The following is a 16,699-nucleotide window of genomic DNA, read 5'->3' as shown; positions in this document are numbered from 1 at the left end:
CCTTCTCACCACCAGCCAAGCCACGTCTTGGTGCTTGTTGGAAAGTGCAGTACACATCCGCAGCAGCAAACCCACAGCATCAAAACAGTACCTTCTGAATAAACAGGGTGCGGTCGAGCGGTGTATGATCCTCAATCTTCTTCACAGTCACCCTGACTGTGTTTCGAACCCCCTGGCCAGGGCTGCGGGCAGCTGTCGAGGCCATAGCTCTGAGGTTGGCTGGTCCCTGAATCAGCGCCAGGGCTGAAGCCAGCATGAAGACCCACCAAGAGCAGGCCAGCACAACCAAACAATCCTCCAACGTCCAACCACGACCCAGCAACGGCCCCCAGCAGCCCCGACGACCCGCAACACGATCCCCGTGGCACCCCCCCCGCCAGCACACGCCCGCCGCGCCGAACCCACAACACTCGAGCAGGATCTCCCCCTCCGGTCCCCAGGAACCACACACATTCTGAGCCAAAAGGCCGAGAAGCGATCTAGATATGTCTACAATCAGTGGAGGTTATACCCAGTCCACCCACAGGTCCCACTGACTCCAGTTTTGCAAAGGCTCCTTGGAACCACATTTGGTCAAAGGCAGCCTTGATGTCAAGGGTTGTTACTCTCACCTCTTGAACTGAAATATGTAATGAGAACAGGTGCTGAATGACTCAGCAGAATCTAAACTGAATGTCAGCGTTGGATTAGTGGTGCTGGAAGAGCACAGCAGTTCAGGCAGCATCCAACGAGCAGCGAAATCAACGTTTCGGGCAAAAGCCCTTCATCAGGAATAAAGGCAGTGAGCCTGAAGCATGAAGAGATAAGCTAGAGGAGGGTGGGGGTGGGGAGAGAGTAGCATAGAGTACAATGGGTGAGTGGGGGAGGAGATGAAGGTGATAGGTCAAGGAGGAGAGGGTGGAGTGGATAGGTGGAAAAGGAGATAGGCAGGTCGGACAAGTCAAGGAGACAGTAAGTGAGCTGGAAGTTTGAAACTAGGATGAGGTGGGGGAAGGGGAAATGAGGAAGCTGTTGAAGTCCACATTGATGCCCTGGGGTTGAAGTGTTCCGAGGCGGAAGATGAGGCGTTCTTCCTCCAGGCGTCTGGTGGTGAGGGAGCGGCGGTGAAGGAGGCCCAGGACCTCCATGTCCTCGGCAGAGTGGGAGGGGGAGTTGAAATGTTGGGCCACGGGGTGGTTTGGTTGATTGGTGCGGGTGTCTCGGAGATGTTCCCTAAAGCGCTCTGCTAGGAGGCGCCCAGTCTCCCCAATGTAGAGGAGACCACATCGGGAGCAACGGATACAATAAATGATATTAGTGGATGTGCAGGTAAAACTTTGATGGATGTGGAAGGCTCCTTTAGGGCCTTGGATAGAGGTGAGGGAGGAGGTGTGGGCACGGGTTTTACAGTTCCTGCGGTGGCAGGGGAAAGTGCCAGAATGGGAGGGTGGGTCGTAGGGGGGTGTGGACCTGACCAGGTAGTCACGGAGGGAACGGTCTTTGCGGAAGGCGGAAAGGGGTGGGGAGGGAAATATATCCCTGGTGGTGGGGTCTTTTTGGAGGTGGCGGAAATGTCGGTGGATGATTTGGTTGATGCGAAGGTTTGTAGGGTGGAAGGTGAGCACCAGGGGTGTTCTGTCCTTGTTACGTTTGGAGGGGTGGGGTCTGAGGGCGGAGGTGCAGGATGTGGACGAGATGCGTTGGAGGGCATCTTTAACCACGTGGGAAGGGAAATTGCGGTCTCTAAAGAAGGAGGCAATCTGGTGTGTCCTATGGTGGAACTGGTCCTCCTGGGAGCAGATACGGCGGAGGCGGAGAAATTGGGAACGCATCTCGTCCACATCCCGCACTTCCGCCCTCAGACCCCACCCGTCCAACCGTAACAAGGACAGAACGCCCCTGGTGCTCACCTTCCACCCTACAAACCTTCGCATCAACCAAATCATCCACCGACATTTCCGCCACCTCCAAAAAGACCCCACCACCAGGGATATATTTCCCTCCCCACCCCTTTCCGCCTTCCGCAAAGACCGTTCCCTCCGTGACTACCTGGTCAGGTCCACACCCCCCTACGACCCACCCTCCCATTCTGGCACTTTCCCCTGCCACCGCAGGAACTGTAAAACCTGTGCCCACACCTCCTCCCTCACCTCTATCCAAGGCCCTAAAGGAGCCGTCCACATCCATCAAAGTTTCACCTGCACATCCACCAATATCATTTATTGTATCCGTTGCTCCCGATGTGGTCTCCTCTACATTGGGGAGACTGGGCGCCTCCTAGCAGAGCGCTTTAGGGAACATCTCCGAGACACCCGCACCAATCAACCAAACCGCCCCGTGGCCCAACATTTCAACTCCCCCTCCCACTCTGCCGAGGACATGGAGGTCCTGGGCCTCCTTCACCGCCGCTCCCTCACCACCAGACGCCTGGAGGAAGAACGCCTCATCTTCCGCCTCGGAACACTTCAACCCCAGGGCATCAATGTGGACTTCAACAGCTTCCTCATTTCCCCTTCCCCCACCTCATCCTAGTTTCAAACTTCCAGCTCACTTACTGTCTCCTTAACTTGTCCGACCTGCCTATCTTCTTTTCCACCTATCCACTCCACCCTCTCCTCCTTGACCTATCACCTTCATCTCCTCCCCCACTCACCCATTGTACTCTATGCTACTCTCTCCCCACCCCCACCCTCCTCTAGCTTATCTCTCCATGCTTCAGGCTCACTGCCTTTATTCCTGATGAAGGGCTTTTGCCCAAAACGTTGATTTCGCTGCTCGTTGGATGCTGCCTGAACTGCTGTGCTCTTCCAGCACCACTAATCCAGTATTTGATTTTCAGCATCTGCAGTCATTGTTTTTACCTTGAATGTCAGCGTTAGTTGAGTGTCACTTGGTAGCACTGTTGTTAACAGCATTCATAATTTTTCTGATGGTTTGCTAATTGGCTGGATTGTCCTGCTATTGTTCAAAGCATATTACCTGGGCAACCTTCCACATTGTCGGGTAGTTGTTAGAGTTGCAACTGCACTACAGATCACTTGGTTAGAGACACAGCTAGTTCTGGAGCACAGGTCTGGAATATCATCAGGGCCCATCACCTTTGCAGTGTCCAGTGCCTTCAGTTGTTTCTTGAAATCATTGTGGTATGAATTGAATTAGTTGAAAGCTGGTTTCTGTGAGGCTAGGGACCTCAGAATGAGGCAGACATGCTGCACCCATTCAGCTCATCTGGTTGACGACTATTGCAAATCTCATTCATTGTGTACATGCTGAACTACATCATCATTGAGGCTATGGGGGAGTTGATAGCACAATTTCCTCTTGTTAATCCTCAACTAAACCTATCAGCTCTTGAAAGGTTCTCTTTGTCTGGTGCCTCAGGAAATGTTAGGTTCCTAACAAACACAAAGGCTGCGGTTCCATTGCTTTTCATCTGTCCCAGTACTGTTTGCCCGGAAAAAAAACTGCATTCTTTCCACATTCTGGGCATTCCTAATGAAGGGTTTATGCCTGAAATGTTGGTTCCTCCTGCTCCTCAGATGCTGTGCTTTTCCAGCACCACACTTTTAAACTCTGTCTCTCCAGCATCTGCAGTCCTCACTTTCTCCCAGTCTTTAATGACAAGATCAATCAAGTCTAACATTCCTAATAATAGCAAATAAGCCACAAATGTGTGGCCCAATTCAAAGACCACCATTGCAAGCAAATCTTTTCAGGAGCATATTTTTTTCTCTCGACACCACTGCAATAATTCCACAGAGGCAGGTATCCCGTCACCATATCACACTTTATTTACACATACATTGTGCTTGACACTGCTCCAGCTCCCTCACAACCAGCTCTCAGAGTGAACAGAATCTCTGGCTCTCCTGTTTATATCTGTCAGCCAGGGCTCACTAATTGGACCAGGTTAACAGCCCAAACAGGGAACGCATACATTATGAGAGCACCTGGCTGACCTCATTACAATTACTACAGGGCTCATACACTTAAAATAGAGATTGGATAAAATTTATTCTCTCAGAGGATTGTGAGTCTTTGGAACTCTCTTCCTGAAAGTGTGAACAAAGCAGACTCATTGAATATTTTTAAGGCAGAGGTGGATATATTCTTGTTAAGCAAGAGGGCCAAAACATGACTGGGGTAAGTAGGAATGTGGTTCCGAGCTTATAATCAGATCAGCCATGATCTGAAAGAATGGCAGAGCAGGTGTGAGGGGCTGAATCACCTACTCCTTTTCCTGCTCCTAAAGTTAACCAAACTATCGTCATTAACTAAAGATTTGAGTAAGAGCCCCTTTGTGGGCTGCCAACTAATTTATTGCGATGTTTACTTTCATTGCAGCCTTCATTTCAGGGAAGATGCTATATAAACGTTTGCAGTGAGTCAGCTAAACAATAATCTTGATTATGACGTTGTAATGGGGTGGGTCTGCTCTGGCTGATACTACCAGCTCCATTTAGAGACTTCGCCCAACTCGGTGATTCAGCCTCCATCGAGCCCGTCTGTCACCTGAAGTGTGCAGATTGATCACGGACTGAGCTATGTCTACAAAAGCACTGGCGAAAGGTAAAAAAGTGAAATGGTTCTGCAAGTGTGCATGAGGGAGAGACTTTGATAGCCGGTTTCTGTTTCTCAGTCAATCTGTCTTGTGAATGCAGGTCTCTTAGCATTTCTACCTTCTGTGCATATTTCTCAACATCATTCTCTCCTTTTCTCCCTGTTGCTCAGTAAAATTTGATTGTGTACATGTCAGCAAGTGTGCGTGTGTCTGTACGAGTATGTTTATAATTTGACCTTTGCTGAATTTCCTGACGCTCTCTGTGTTTAACTGTGTCACTAACAGTCTGCGTGTGCCTGAGGCCCTCTTCATCTCTGGATGTCTGTGCTGATGTCTGTATTTCTCACCGCACAGTCCTCCTGCCTCCCTTGTTCTGTTTGTGTGTGTCTCACAGCTTCAGAGATTGGCCACGATTTTAACATGAGACGAGATGTCCAATTGCTGGGACTTAAAGTGAGACCAACCCTGCACTGGCAAAGGGTGAGATCTTGGCGCCAATCCAGGTGGCAACAGAAAATTCAGAATAGTGTCTGCCATCCCAGGGTTCATGTCGCATTACAGGTGACCCCACCACACTATTCACTCTCACACACACAGACACATACACAAACACTCTCTCACACAAACACACTCACACAGACTCTCTCTCTCACACACACTCACACGCACACACACACACAAGCATATACTCCCTCACACTCACACACACACTCACACAGACCCTCTCTCATACACGCACACTCTAACTCACCCTCTCTTACTCACACTCACGTGCACTCTCTTAAGCACTCACACTCGCACACACTCACACACATGCTCTCACATACATATGCTCCCTCACATTCACACACATCCACACACTCTCTCTCAAGAGCACACATGCGCATATACACCCACTCTCTTTCTCTCTCTCCTTCACACACACACACACACACACACACACCCTTTCTCTCTCTCTCTCTCTTTCCCACACATGCGCATACATTATAATTCCCTTTTGGAAGTTTCTGTTGAATCTGTTTCCATAGTCCACCTGGGCAGCAGGTTCCAGATCACAGCAACTCACTGCTTCCTTCCAGCCTTAATCAGCATTTGTTTATCACCAATGTCTGGTTGAAACTTCCTCTAATTTGATATCTCTACAGCCCTTTTAATCCCATGCTTTCAATTTTGCTACCAGGTTAGGCAATATCTTATCTAAAGTCAATATACATGTCAATTATACTACCCTCTTCCACACTTTATCAAAGAACCTTATCAAGTTAGTCAAACATAGAAGTCCTTTCGCAATCACTGCATGTCACGGCATAATTGTTTTCTTCTGTCAGTCTTTAAATTGTTTTGTTGTCCCACAACTATGCACACTGTTGGTTTCACAAGGTGTGGTTAATTGCTCCAAGGATATCAGTTTCCACACTATTTGTTGCACTGTCACTGAAGGTTTGATGCCAACTCTCATTAATGTTCTCATGACCGATGATTGACTCCTCTTGCTTTGTAGGAAGCTCCGCACCAGGCCCTGTGCCTGAAGGAACAATTCGCCTGTACAGCATGCGATTCTGTCCATTTGCTCAGCGTGCCCGCCTGGTCTTGGAAGCCAAGAAAATCAAGTGAGATGGATATTTCCCAAAGTTCTGTTTGAGTCAGTGTCAGGTACCCTCCACAGTTTCGGCAGACCCAGTAATCCAGAGCCAGTCCTCAGCCAGATCTGCCCGTCTCCATGCCATCTTTGACTGTCTTAGCAAAAAGCAGCCATTTGGCTCCTCAAACCTGCTCCACCTTTTAACATGACCTAGGCTGATCTTCTGTCTCAACACCAGTTCCCCAAACCTTCCTAATCCTTCCTTTCTGGAGAGATCAAAGACCGGTTGATCTCAGCCTTATGAATTCTTACCTTGGAAGTAGGACCAGTCTGACTCCAAGTTGGGATACAGAAAACTCTAACCTCACACCTTTAATGCATTTTCTGAGCTGAGATGTCACCTATTTTAATACTGATAAAATCTTAAGTTTTCTCAGGGCTGTGACTTGAAAGAAATTCTAGTTTTTACGTATTAATCAATCAAAACCCGCACCTCCATTCTAAGTGATTAAAGACTTAACAGCAATCTAGGGTGCATCACATCAGTTGCATGACACCACCTCCTCCACATTAAGCCTCAAATACATTCAACAATGTGGAATCCACAACCCTCTGAGGCCTAGAATTCTGAAGATTCACAACACTCCGTGTGAAGTCATTATTCTGCCTCTCTCACTGTTTTTCCTGACACTGTGATTCCCCAGTGAGGGGGAAACAGCCTCTCACTGTAACACGTGAAGCCCTTTCAAATTATTGTATGTGTCAATGGGATCACCTCCTATTCTTATACTTTTCAGCGAATGTGGGCTCATTGACAGGCCCTTGTTTAATGGAGCAATCTCTGGGGCAGTGATCCTTTGAACAGCATTGTGTGTTCTGAACTAATCCAGACACAAAAAGGAACTTAGAAGGTTCATAAATGTTTGGTCCAGTTAGGTGGTAAGTTACTGTTTAGTCCTTAAACAGAGAGTACCAGGATCCTGTTGTCCCCTGCAGTTTTGCAAAGGCAACTGTATTGAGAGGTTCTGATCAGACTGAAAGTTTTGACAATCCTGGAAGATGTCAGGGTCAGGGGTTAGAAGTTGGAAGGCACATGTCGGACAGATATCAGGAAGAAGGCAGTTTGCACCAGGAGAGAGAGAATGGACAAATGGAGACTTTGAAAGAGGAGAACATTGCTGGGGTGTTCTGAATGCATCTATTGTGGAACTGGGCAGGAGGTGGTGAGTGAGTTACGGTACCTTTCTCTTAAAAAGCACAATTCTTTACTCATTGTACACACACCAACAATAATCCAAAATCCTCGCCTTGAATTTCTATAGCAATTCTAACCTGGTTAAACATTCCAGGATACTTCACATGACCATGATGAACAAACATTTGACACCAGTGACAGATGGCCCAAACCTCCCCAGAAGGTAGATTTCAAACAATCTGTTAAGGAAGGAGAGAAGTGGAGAGACTTAGGGAGGTCATTCCAGAATTTAGGCTCCCGAAAGCTGAAGGCACAATAGGCATTGAAGAAATAATTAAAATTGAGGGTGGGTAAGAGGCCAGATTTGGAGACACATTGTACAGACATTTTGGAGGGTTGTAGAACTATAAGAGGTTAAACAGATTGGGAAGGACATAGCCAGGGTCAGACTTGCAAACAGCAATGAAGATTTTAAATATGCAGTCAGCTTTGTTAAAAACTTAAGGATCATAGTTTTGTGGCATTATAGTGAAGCTGATGAAACATTGCTGTTGTTATAAGCTCAAAATCACCAATTTCTCACTTGAAGGAGTGTGCACTAAGGTTTGTTCATATTGTTTTCCCAGCTAAAGGAGTCTTGTTTAATCTGAACACATCTTAACTTATTTGCATGACATACTAATTCCAGTTTGGCAACTTTCTGACAGTACTAAGATTTGAATCCAAACTCCATTCTGTTTCAGGTGTGAAATCGTCAATGTCAATCTGATGAATAAGCCTGACTGGTTCCTGCAGAAGAATCCCCTTGGCATGGTGCCAACCTTAGAGACTTGCAAGAATGAGCTGGTCTATGATTCTCCAATCGTCTGCGAGTTCCTGGATGATATTTACCCTGCCAATCGGCTTCTGCCCACTGACCCCTACGAGAAGGCCAAGCAGAAAATGCTGCTGGAGCAGTTCAGTAAGGTGCACAGGGATAGATGTTTTTATCGGACTGAACGTGACTAGCTTAGCTTCTGGTCATGGGTGCAGCAGAGGGTGTGTAAAAGCATCAACGAACTTCCGCCAGCTCAAAGAATCATGCAGCTCAGATGCAGGCTATTTGACCCAATGTTCCTATGCAAGCCCTTCAAAAGAGCTATCTAATTAGGCTTACTCCCCTACTCAATCGCTGAACACATTAGTCTGTTGTAAACTAGTTAATAGGAATTTATTCCTGCGATTAACAGGAAGTTAATAATATTGCGTCATGTGATTATCAGGAAGGCAGAAGGGGAACACAGAGAAATTTGGTCTTTCTCCATCCAGCAATTCTTCCGGTTTCTTGGTGTTGGTTTCATTCCCTATTGTTGCTTCAAAACTGGTCTGATCTCATTTGCAGGCCATTGGTTACAATATCCCCATCCTCAACCCACGGTTTACCACAGCCCAAACATATTATAGGGAATGTTCCAAAACCAGGGACTGGGAGGCTGCTGGGAAAGTACATTTTCCATTGAAATGAATGGGTTCGCTCCTGTTGCAGTTTTGGGCTTCCACCGTAGGTCTTGGAATGTATCCTCCCTTGGCTACGGGGAGGTGGGGGGAGGGGACTACTGCATTCTAGGCTACGGGGGGGACTGCTGTATCCTCAGCCAGGAGAAACAGCCTCTCAGTATATCTGCTGTAGAGCACGTTCAGAATCTTTGACGTTGCAATTGCCTCTCATTCTCCTAAACTCCAGGAAATATTGACCTATCTTACTTAATCTCTCAACAACGGGCAACTCCCTCATCCCAGGTATCAAGTTAGTGAATCTTCACTGTATCACCTCCAGTGCAAATATATCTTCCTTAAATACAGAGACAAAACTTGCATACTATATTTCTGATTTGTTCTCATAAAAATCTTGTAAAGTTGTATTCTTTATCCCTGTACTTCACTCTCCTTGCTGTCAAGGTCAACTTACCATTGCCTTCCTGTCTGCTTGTTGCACCTGCATTCTAATGTTCTCTGTTTCTTGCATGAGCACATCCAAGTCTTTGAGCATCAACATTTACAAGTTACACAGAAATATAGAACTATTACAGTGCAGAGGAAACCATTCAATCCATCATGTCTGTGTCAGCTCTTAAATTAGCATCTTCATTAGTGCTATTCCCCTACCCTCTCCACAACCTGCACATTGATCCCTTTCATATATCAGTCCAAATCCCTTTTGAATTCCTTTACTGAACCTGCCTCCCCCACACTCTCAAGCAGTGCATTCCAAACCCTAACCACCCACTGCATTGTTATAATCCCAGCAGATGGTAATACTGCTCAACTCAAATCTCAGAATGAAACTAGACTTGATAGATCACAAGTTTTATTTTTACAGTTGGTTACTGTAACATTAGTCACTGAACATATTCACGAGATTGCCGGTGCTCCCTTAATACAAGAGTACAAAAGGAAAATAAAACTAATAACCCCATTTTTGTATATATGTAAGTCAATATGAAAAGAGTCACAACTTGGACAAAAAAATTTAGCCTTTTTCCCAGTCAAATCCTTTTCCAGATAAACCCCAGTTAACTTAATCCCAGATAAATATAATTTCTATCTTAACTCTTTAACGTCTTACATAACCAACTCTTCCAATGTTCCTTATTTACCTCTGAAACAATTTTAAGACCTCTTTTCTATTCTGATGACCTACATCTCATTGCAGTTCCGACACAATGAACACTTCTATAACTTGGAGAAATCAGAAAATTAAACCATTCTGTCAGGATGAAACTGCAACTTGATTTTTCGGAACTGAATTCAAACCAAACTAACAGTGTCCCCTGATCATTTAATTTCCTGCATCTCATCAATTCAACAATGTAATCACTTCATCAATTAACTCCACCAGCATCTGGCTAGTCACATGCTTTCATAGAAATGACTTTAGATCACTTTTCCAAATGACTTTCGGATTTCTTTTAAACAAGAAAACCCTCATAGAGCTGAAACCAAAATCAATTTTCTCTCAATATTTTAAAATTCCAAATTCTCAAATGATTATATTCTATACAGCTTTATCACTGCATGAAAAAAATCATTTTTTATTATTTATTTTTAAAGTATATTTCATTTTAAAATTATTTCTAATTACTCTGTAATTTCCAAATCTTGCATCCCTCAATATCCTTGGTTACACCTTAGCTTTAGCTATACCTTGTTAAATGTAAGTACATATGGCCTATTGAATACCTACTCATTACCACATTTATACCCTGCTAGCAACTGAATTTCCTCCTCTTTCACTATAACCTAGTTCCCACGTTCAAGCCTGGGGTGTCGCTGTAGAAAGAGCATTCGGTGTCCACCAGCACCCTTGAGCTGTTCAGGGAGAGTTGGGCCCCGCAGAGAGTGCAGTGCTTTATTTCCCCCTTCAACTCTATTTTGATTTAACCCCTGCCCTCCCCTTCACATTTTTTGATCACACAGCATTGCCCTTTGATGAGAAGGGCTCTGCTTGTCACTGGCTACTCTGGTGTTTCCTCTCTTCCTGGTGGTGGACAAATATATAGATTTACGCACTTGTTGTTCTTCACTGTTGCGCTGTTAGGCAGTAGGATAACCTAGTTCCCAGCAGAGAATTTGCTATTAGCTTACTCATTAAGCCTGCATCATTACACAATAACACAACTTTACTCAATGTTCCTTTCCTATTTGTCAGCTGTATCCCTCAATGTTCCTCTGATCTCCCTGCCCCATTCTCCCTGAAGGTAAAGAAGGAAAGAAGAGTTTGAATTTATCCAAACCCTTTTATGACCTCAAGAGATAACCATTCAGTTCTGAAGAAAGATCACTGGGCCCAAAACGTTAACTCTGCTTTCTTTCCACAAATGTTTCCATACCTGCTGAGTTTCTCCAGCAATGTTGATTAAGGGGTACAAATTGTCAGGAAATTGGGGGACATAGTGCCACAGGTTCTTCTTGCATTCTTTAGAATTGCACCAGGCTTTCAGCCGAGATTTTGAGCTCAAATCCCTGGAAGAGACTCAAACAGATGAGCTTCTGTCTCAAAGATGAGCATGCAACCCATTGAGTCCCAGCTGACATGTCGCACTTGTAGATGTTGAGCATAAAATCTGCTTATGCTGTCAACACACAGCCACATGCAATTTGTGAAACTTTGTATTTTGACAGTGCTAGCGAACAGCAGTGTATTAGTGTCTGAACTATAATGCTAAGGGGTTTCTCTACATCTCCGTCTTTTCTGTGACCAGGTGATGGGTTACATGTACAGGATTCCAGTGGAAAAGAGAAAATCCATGGACACTTCCAAATTGGAGGAAGAACTTCAAGTTCAACTCAGCAAATTTGAACAGGTAAAGAGGGAGTTGGTGAAACCAGGAAGCAGAAGCTGAGATTTTCTGGATTATGATAGTGTTGGAACGTGGCACAGAACTCTGGATTTTCAAGTATTAACCGAGAATAGCTAACGTTCACATGATCACAGTGAACAAAACACAGGTTCCCTGCTTGATTGTTCTTCTAACAAACAGCTGAGCCTGAAGATAACGCTGAACACCTCACTGTTAGAAATAGAGATGACAAAACAGACTTGCATTTGTTTACTCCCTTCTATAACCTCAGGACATCCCGTAGTCAATGAAGTCCTATTGAAGCAGGATACAAAACAGCGTCGAATATGTGCATGGCAAGATCCCACTGACAGCACTGTGGTAAAGACCGAATAATCTTTTTCTGATGCTAATTGACTGTTAAATATTGGCATGAGGGGTGATGCCGTGGCAATGTTACTGAACTAGTCATATTGAACTGCAGACGAATGGTCTGAAGATATGGGTTCAAATCACCACCATAACAGGTAGTAAAGTTTGAATTCAATAAAAATCTGGAATTAAAATGCCAGTCTAATGGCCACCGTGTAACGACCGTTGATTGTTGTAAAGACCCATCTGGTTCATTAATGTGCTTTAGGGAAATAAATCTGCATCCTTACCTATATGTGACTCCAGACCTACACCAATATGGTCGACTCAGTCCACTCAGTTCAAGGAAAATTAGAGGTGACTAATAAATGCTGGCCCATATCTTATGGACAAATGTTTAAAAAGTAGTGATTAAAAATTCACTGGTCACATCCCCATTTTAATTTTCCGTACCTGAGTAATTCTGGAGTTAAACTTTCACCTGCACTATCCTGATTTCTGTTTTTTTTTGCAGAAATTGGCTGATTTGAAGACTTGTTTCTTTGGTGGTGACTCCGTGACAATGATTGACTACTGGCTGTGGCCCTGGTTTGAGCGCATGGAAGCTCTTGGATTCAATAAGTGAGTCTGGGGGAGTAAAAAAACGCTGTGTGTGGTTGACACCGCAAGTCAGATACTGAACCTTCACTGCTGCAACGTGGGTTACATTAAAACCAAACTGATGGGATTAACTTTCCCCTTCTCAGGGATCCTCTGAGCAACATGAGGTTTAAGCACAAAGATCACTCTTTAGTTCATTGGCACTAGGTCATTAAAAACATCAAAGGAAATTAAGGTTAAACTAGAAAAACAAAAGTATTTTCGTGGAATTGAGTCTGCAGTTTATGGTTGGTTGAGGCCATCTTTTAACTAATTCTTCCTCCCTCCATGAGTCCTCTTTCTGGCAGAGATATCTTTTCCTCCAACAAGTGTCTCTTCTTGGTGGTTCCAACTGCCATGCTTTGTGACCTCCCTCAGCATCGCCACCTGCTGTAGAAGCTTGCATTACAATGAAATGTGTGTGGAACGTCATAGTCGAGTTTTAAGTGGTACTCGGCTGTCCTAATTGTTGATAGTAAATTGACAGTCTTCCTTTCAGATATCAATGGTTGCTGCTATCACAGAGCATTGTTCAGAGGCAATATAGAGGGAGCTTCACTCTGTATCTAACCCCCATGCTGTATTTGATGTGAGAGGGATAAAGGATGAGGGTGGAAGTCCACAACAGGAGGAAGCCTACAAGCAGGAAGAGGATGAAGGAAGCCTCTCCCTTAAAGATTGAGCCAAGAATGATTTTCAGGTTTTGCTGACAGCATTTTCAGTGGTACGAGAGGTTCGGAACCTGTCAGTCCTGCCCTGGCCATTCCCTGATCTCTCAGGTCGGCAGCTACAGACATCAGTGTTCTAATTTCAAACGTATTCCTCAATGAGGCAAGAACATAAAAACAACTATAACCAAAATACTAGACCCATAGAGTTCCTATAGCAGGGTCCGGTGAGTGAGGAATGACTGTGCATTTATTACAGTACAAATTTACAGGCTTATGTCAAACTCATTTGCTTCATCTGCAAAGCCAAATGGGTGATCTGAGTGAGTCTAACACAGAGTCAATAATGTCACCACTTACACAGTCAATGCTTTATACAACCTTTGATTATAAAGGTGCTTTAAGAACAGGAATGTACTGCACAACTTGTTTTGGAAATAGGACACAATGACTGATTGTCACACCCAGTTCAGAGTCCTACCACTTCATTAACATGTTCCAATTCCTAACATCTGCTTAAAGGCACCTATGGCAAATAATTCATTTAATTTATAGATAGTGAGCAGGAACCTGTGGTGATTAGAATGTGGTCAGCCAGCTGGACCTCATGGAATAGGAGTTCCCTGAATGGGGCTGTCAACCTGATCCAATCAGGGGGTCCTGGATGACAGACATAAATAGGAGTGTCAGGGACTCTGCTCACTCTAGGAGCTGGCTCTGTGCTAGCTGGGTTAGTGTCGCATCCTATGCACGTGTAAATAAAAGGCGACTTGATGGGATATTGGCCTTTGTGGAGTTATTTCAGAACCAATACCTTCTAGTAACAGTGATCAATTAATATTGACTGCTGTAACTGGGTCACATCCCTCCATCAGCCAAACGGGAGTGGTTACAGGGGCTCTCAGGAGATCAGCTGCTGCATTTCTTTTGATGTGGGACAAGCAATTTTAAAAAGGCAAAGTCAAGTGCCACACATGAGGGCGTCTGTTAATATTGATGTGGGATGATCCCTGCTGACACCGAGTCTGCAGGACTGAGTTCTGCTTTGAAGTTTCTGAAACCATGTCAGTGAGACGGTGAATTTCTGCCCACAGCGGGTATTGCCAATTTTGTCCATCACCAGCTGGCTTCACCCTTTGCTTGCTGAGTGCTGACATCTTTGGAATGTTTGCCCCCCAAAAGGGCTTCTTCACCAATGACTGTGCTCTTTCTTGTAAAGTCAAGGCTGTGTTGCTGCAGCCAGTGAGGAATTAGTAACAGCTGCTATTGGGGTTGGAGTTGCCGGGACAAAGGATTTGATTTGAGAGGTCTAAGATAATCAACCAAAAATACAAGATTTGGGCCAGAGAGCAGAAAAAAAACAGCTTCAGACAGAGACAGTTAGGGAGACACACTCACAGGGTTAGAGGCAGAAACCATGCACCATCGAAGATTAGATCAATCAAAATAAATGGACGTAAATAATTATGGCAACGAGGAGATGTGAACTGAACTATTTATTCATGTGCAAAGTAAATGCTATCATGGACAGGATGGGTTGACTGGCCTCTCATTGTTATATGTTTTATGTTTCACTGCAGTCTCTGATTAGTCGGAGTTCTGAGTGTAGGGTCTTGTTCCTGGCAAGGGAACACTGGGGGGAGGGGAGTATATAACAAAGTGAGAGTGGCTCTATTCAGAGCTGCGGGTTAACAGTTCTTATTTCTGACTGAATCTCTCTTCCTGTTTCTCCAGGGTCCTGGAACAGATGCAGAGGCTCAAGCGCTGGATGCAACTCATGCAGCAAGACGCTGTCACCAAGGCCTCTGGCTTTAGCACTGACATTTACAGAGAATTCTACGAGATGTACTTTCAGCATAATCCTGAGGCCTGTGACTACCATCTCTGAGAACAGTCGCCCCCCGATTAGATTGAGCAGAGTATACAAACATCTGCTCTCTGCTTCAGACAGCACATGGCAGGACATCAAGGGTCTGACAATAAACTGACCCAGGAGTCACACAAAATGTTCTCCCAGCTTCTGAATCAGTTCAACTTTGCATTATTCCTGGAGATAGGAAAAATTAAACTTGCAAAAAGCCAGGAATAGGACTGAGAATACAGGGCCAGTAGGAGTTCGATATCACCCAGTCTCTGACCTTTGCTCCCAATGTTGACAGGCCGCTCACACACAGAGAGTGTGTCCTAGCTTTATTTTTAGATTGTCCTCTGGAGAAAGGAGTCCACACAACTAGAACTGGCTGCTGAATTTGCAAACACTGGTTTATTTTGGCTGCCTGCCTTTTACTGAGCAGCATCGGATTGGTTGATAGGCCAGAGATATTCAGCATATTCCACCCCTTGGGATTTTTTTAAAAAGAACACTTTCCTGTTTTTCTTTCGGTGTGACAAATATTCTTCTGCCTGTTTCATTGTTCTGGGCAGTCTGGGCCTGGCTAGAAATTTGTCTTTATGGTCCTCTCCCTTCCTTAAATGATCATGAATCCTCAAAACATTGCCCTGGCATCAAGACACAAATATTCAAGGCTCCTTTTGCAACCTAGAGCTGTGCTCCTGTCTCCAAAGCACTCACAACTTTGCTAAACTGTGAAGCTCCTAGCAGTACTGGATATATCAATCTAGTTGTACACATTCTCGCTGAGATATCTCGGTTTCTATTTTGGACAGTCCAACTTCCTGTGTCACCCTGGTTGATTTCAACCCTACCCTCAGACCATTTGCGTTGTCACCTTTCCCTATTTGAACACACATTCCCAATGACCCGCTCCCATTCGTGTTGCCCATTCTGTGGAAGAATTGTGTGACTCTAGTGAAGCTCAATGCCCCGCTGTCACTGGTGCTCAACATCTTGATGAAAATTGCAGACAGAATAAAAGATGTTGCAAAGAGATTTCTGTGGGATTGTTTTCTTGGTGGGCGTGAGATTCTCTGATGAGGTTATGGATCGGGGACTGTAAGACCAGCCAGAGGAGGGATTATCACCCAGTTATCTTCAATCCTTTAGCACCACTGAGATCTGTGTGCTTCAGGTTAGGGTGGGCTGGTTTACTACACATGGGCCAAGCACAAGGGGTTGGAGGGGATGAATTTACTGGGTCATTCAGATTCATGTAAGTGCCGAGCTGCAACAGGCGCAGGCCAGAGCTGGGTGCTGGATGATCATGTACACGGGGTTCCACTAGAGGGCAGACTGGGGCTCCTTACCCAAAGTGGCTGAGAGTTCTCTTGAGGTAAGGCTGAAGCCCAGTGAGAGGTGGAGAGTCTGGCTCCCCACTGTCCTTTCTTCTACCACCACCAGATCCCCTCGCTCAAGCTCGGACAAAGAATGGAAGCCTGTGGCCTGATAGGCCTCACCACTGGAAACAGTCTCTGAGGTGAGATATA

At 45.1% G+C, this 16,699-nt stretch overlaps 1 protein-coding gene across 1 annotated transcript; it reads left to right on the top strand.

Annotated features, from left to right (window-relative positions):
- The first annotated feature begins 4,391 nt into the window (after nucleotides 1-4,391).
- On the top strand, nucleotides 4,392-16,205 carry LOC140463392 (glutathione S-transferase omega-1-like). The gene is made up of 6 exons (XM_072557271.1): nucleotides 4,392-4,548; nucleotides 6,042-6,150; nucleotides 8,061-8,283; nucleotides 11,559-11,660; nucleotides 12,523-12,629; nucleotides 15,050-16,205. Exons 1-6 carry the CDS (start codon nucleotides 4,524-4,526, stop codon nucleotides 15,201-15,203), a joined length of 720 nt encoding a protein of 239 aa, XP_072413372.1. The 5' UTR covers nucleotides 4,392-4,523; the 3' UTR covers nucleotides 15,204-16,205.
- The last annotated feature ends 494 nt before the right edge of the window (nucleotides 16,206-16,699 follow it).

Source organism: Chiloscyllium punctatum, chromosome 38, assembly GCF_047496795.1.
Source record: "Chiloscyllium punctatum isolate Juve2018m chromosome 38, sChiPun1.3, whole genome shotgun sequence".
NCBI lineage: Eukaryota > Metazoa > Chordata > Chondrichthyes > Orectolobiformes > Hemiscylliidae > Chiloscyllium > Chiloscyllium punctatum.
This window is presented reverse-complemented; position numbering and strand designations above follow the sequence as displayed.

Bases quoted from the DNA above. Each gene is read 5' to 3' on its own strand.
- LOC140463392 (XM_072557271.1), top strand. From the start codon at position 4,524: ATGTCTACAAAAGCACTGGCGAAAG. The intron at 6,151-8,060 runs GTGAGATGGATA...ATTCTGTTTCAG, and splicing joins TTGGAAGCCAAGAAAATCAA to GTGTGAAATCGTCAATGTCA. The intron at 12,630-15,049 runs GTGAGTCTGGGG...CTGTTTCTCCAG, and splicing joins GAAGCTCTTGGATTCAATAA to GGTCCTGGAACAGATGCAGA.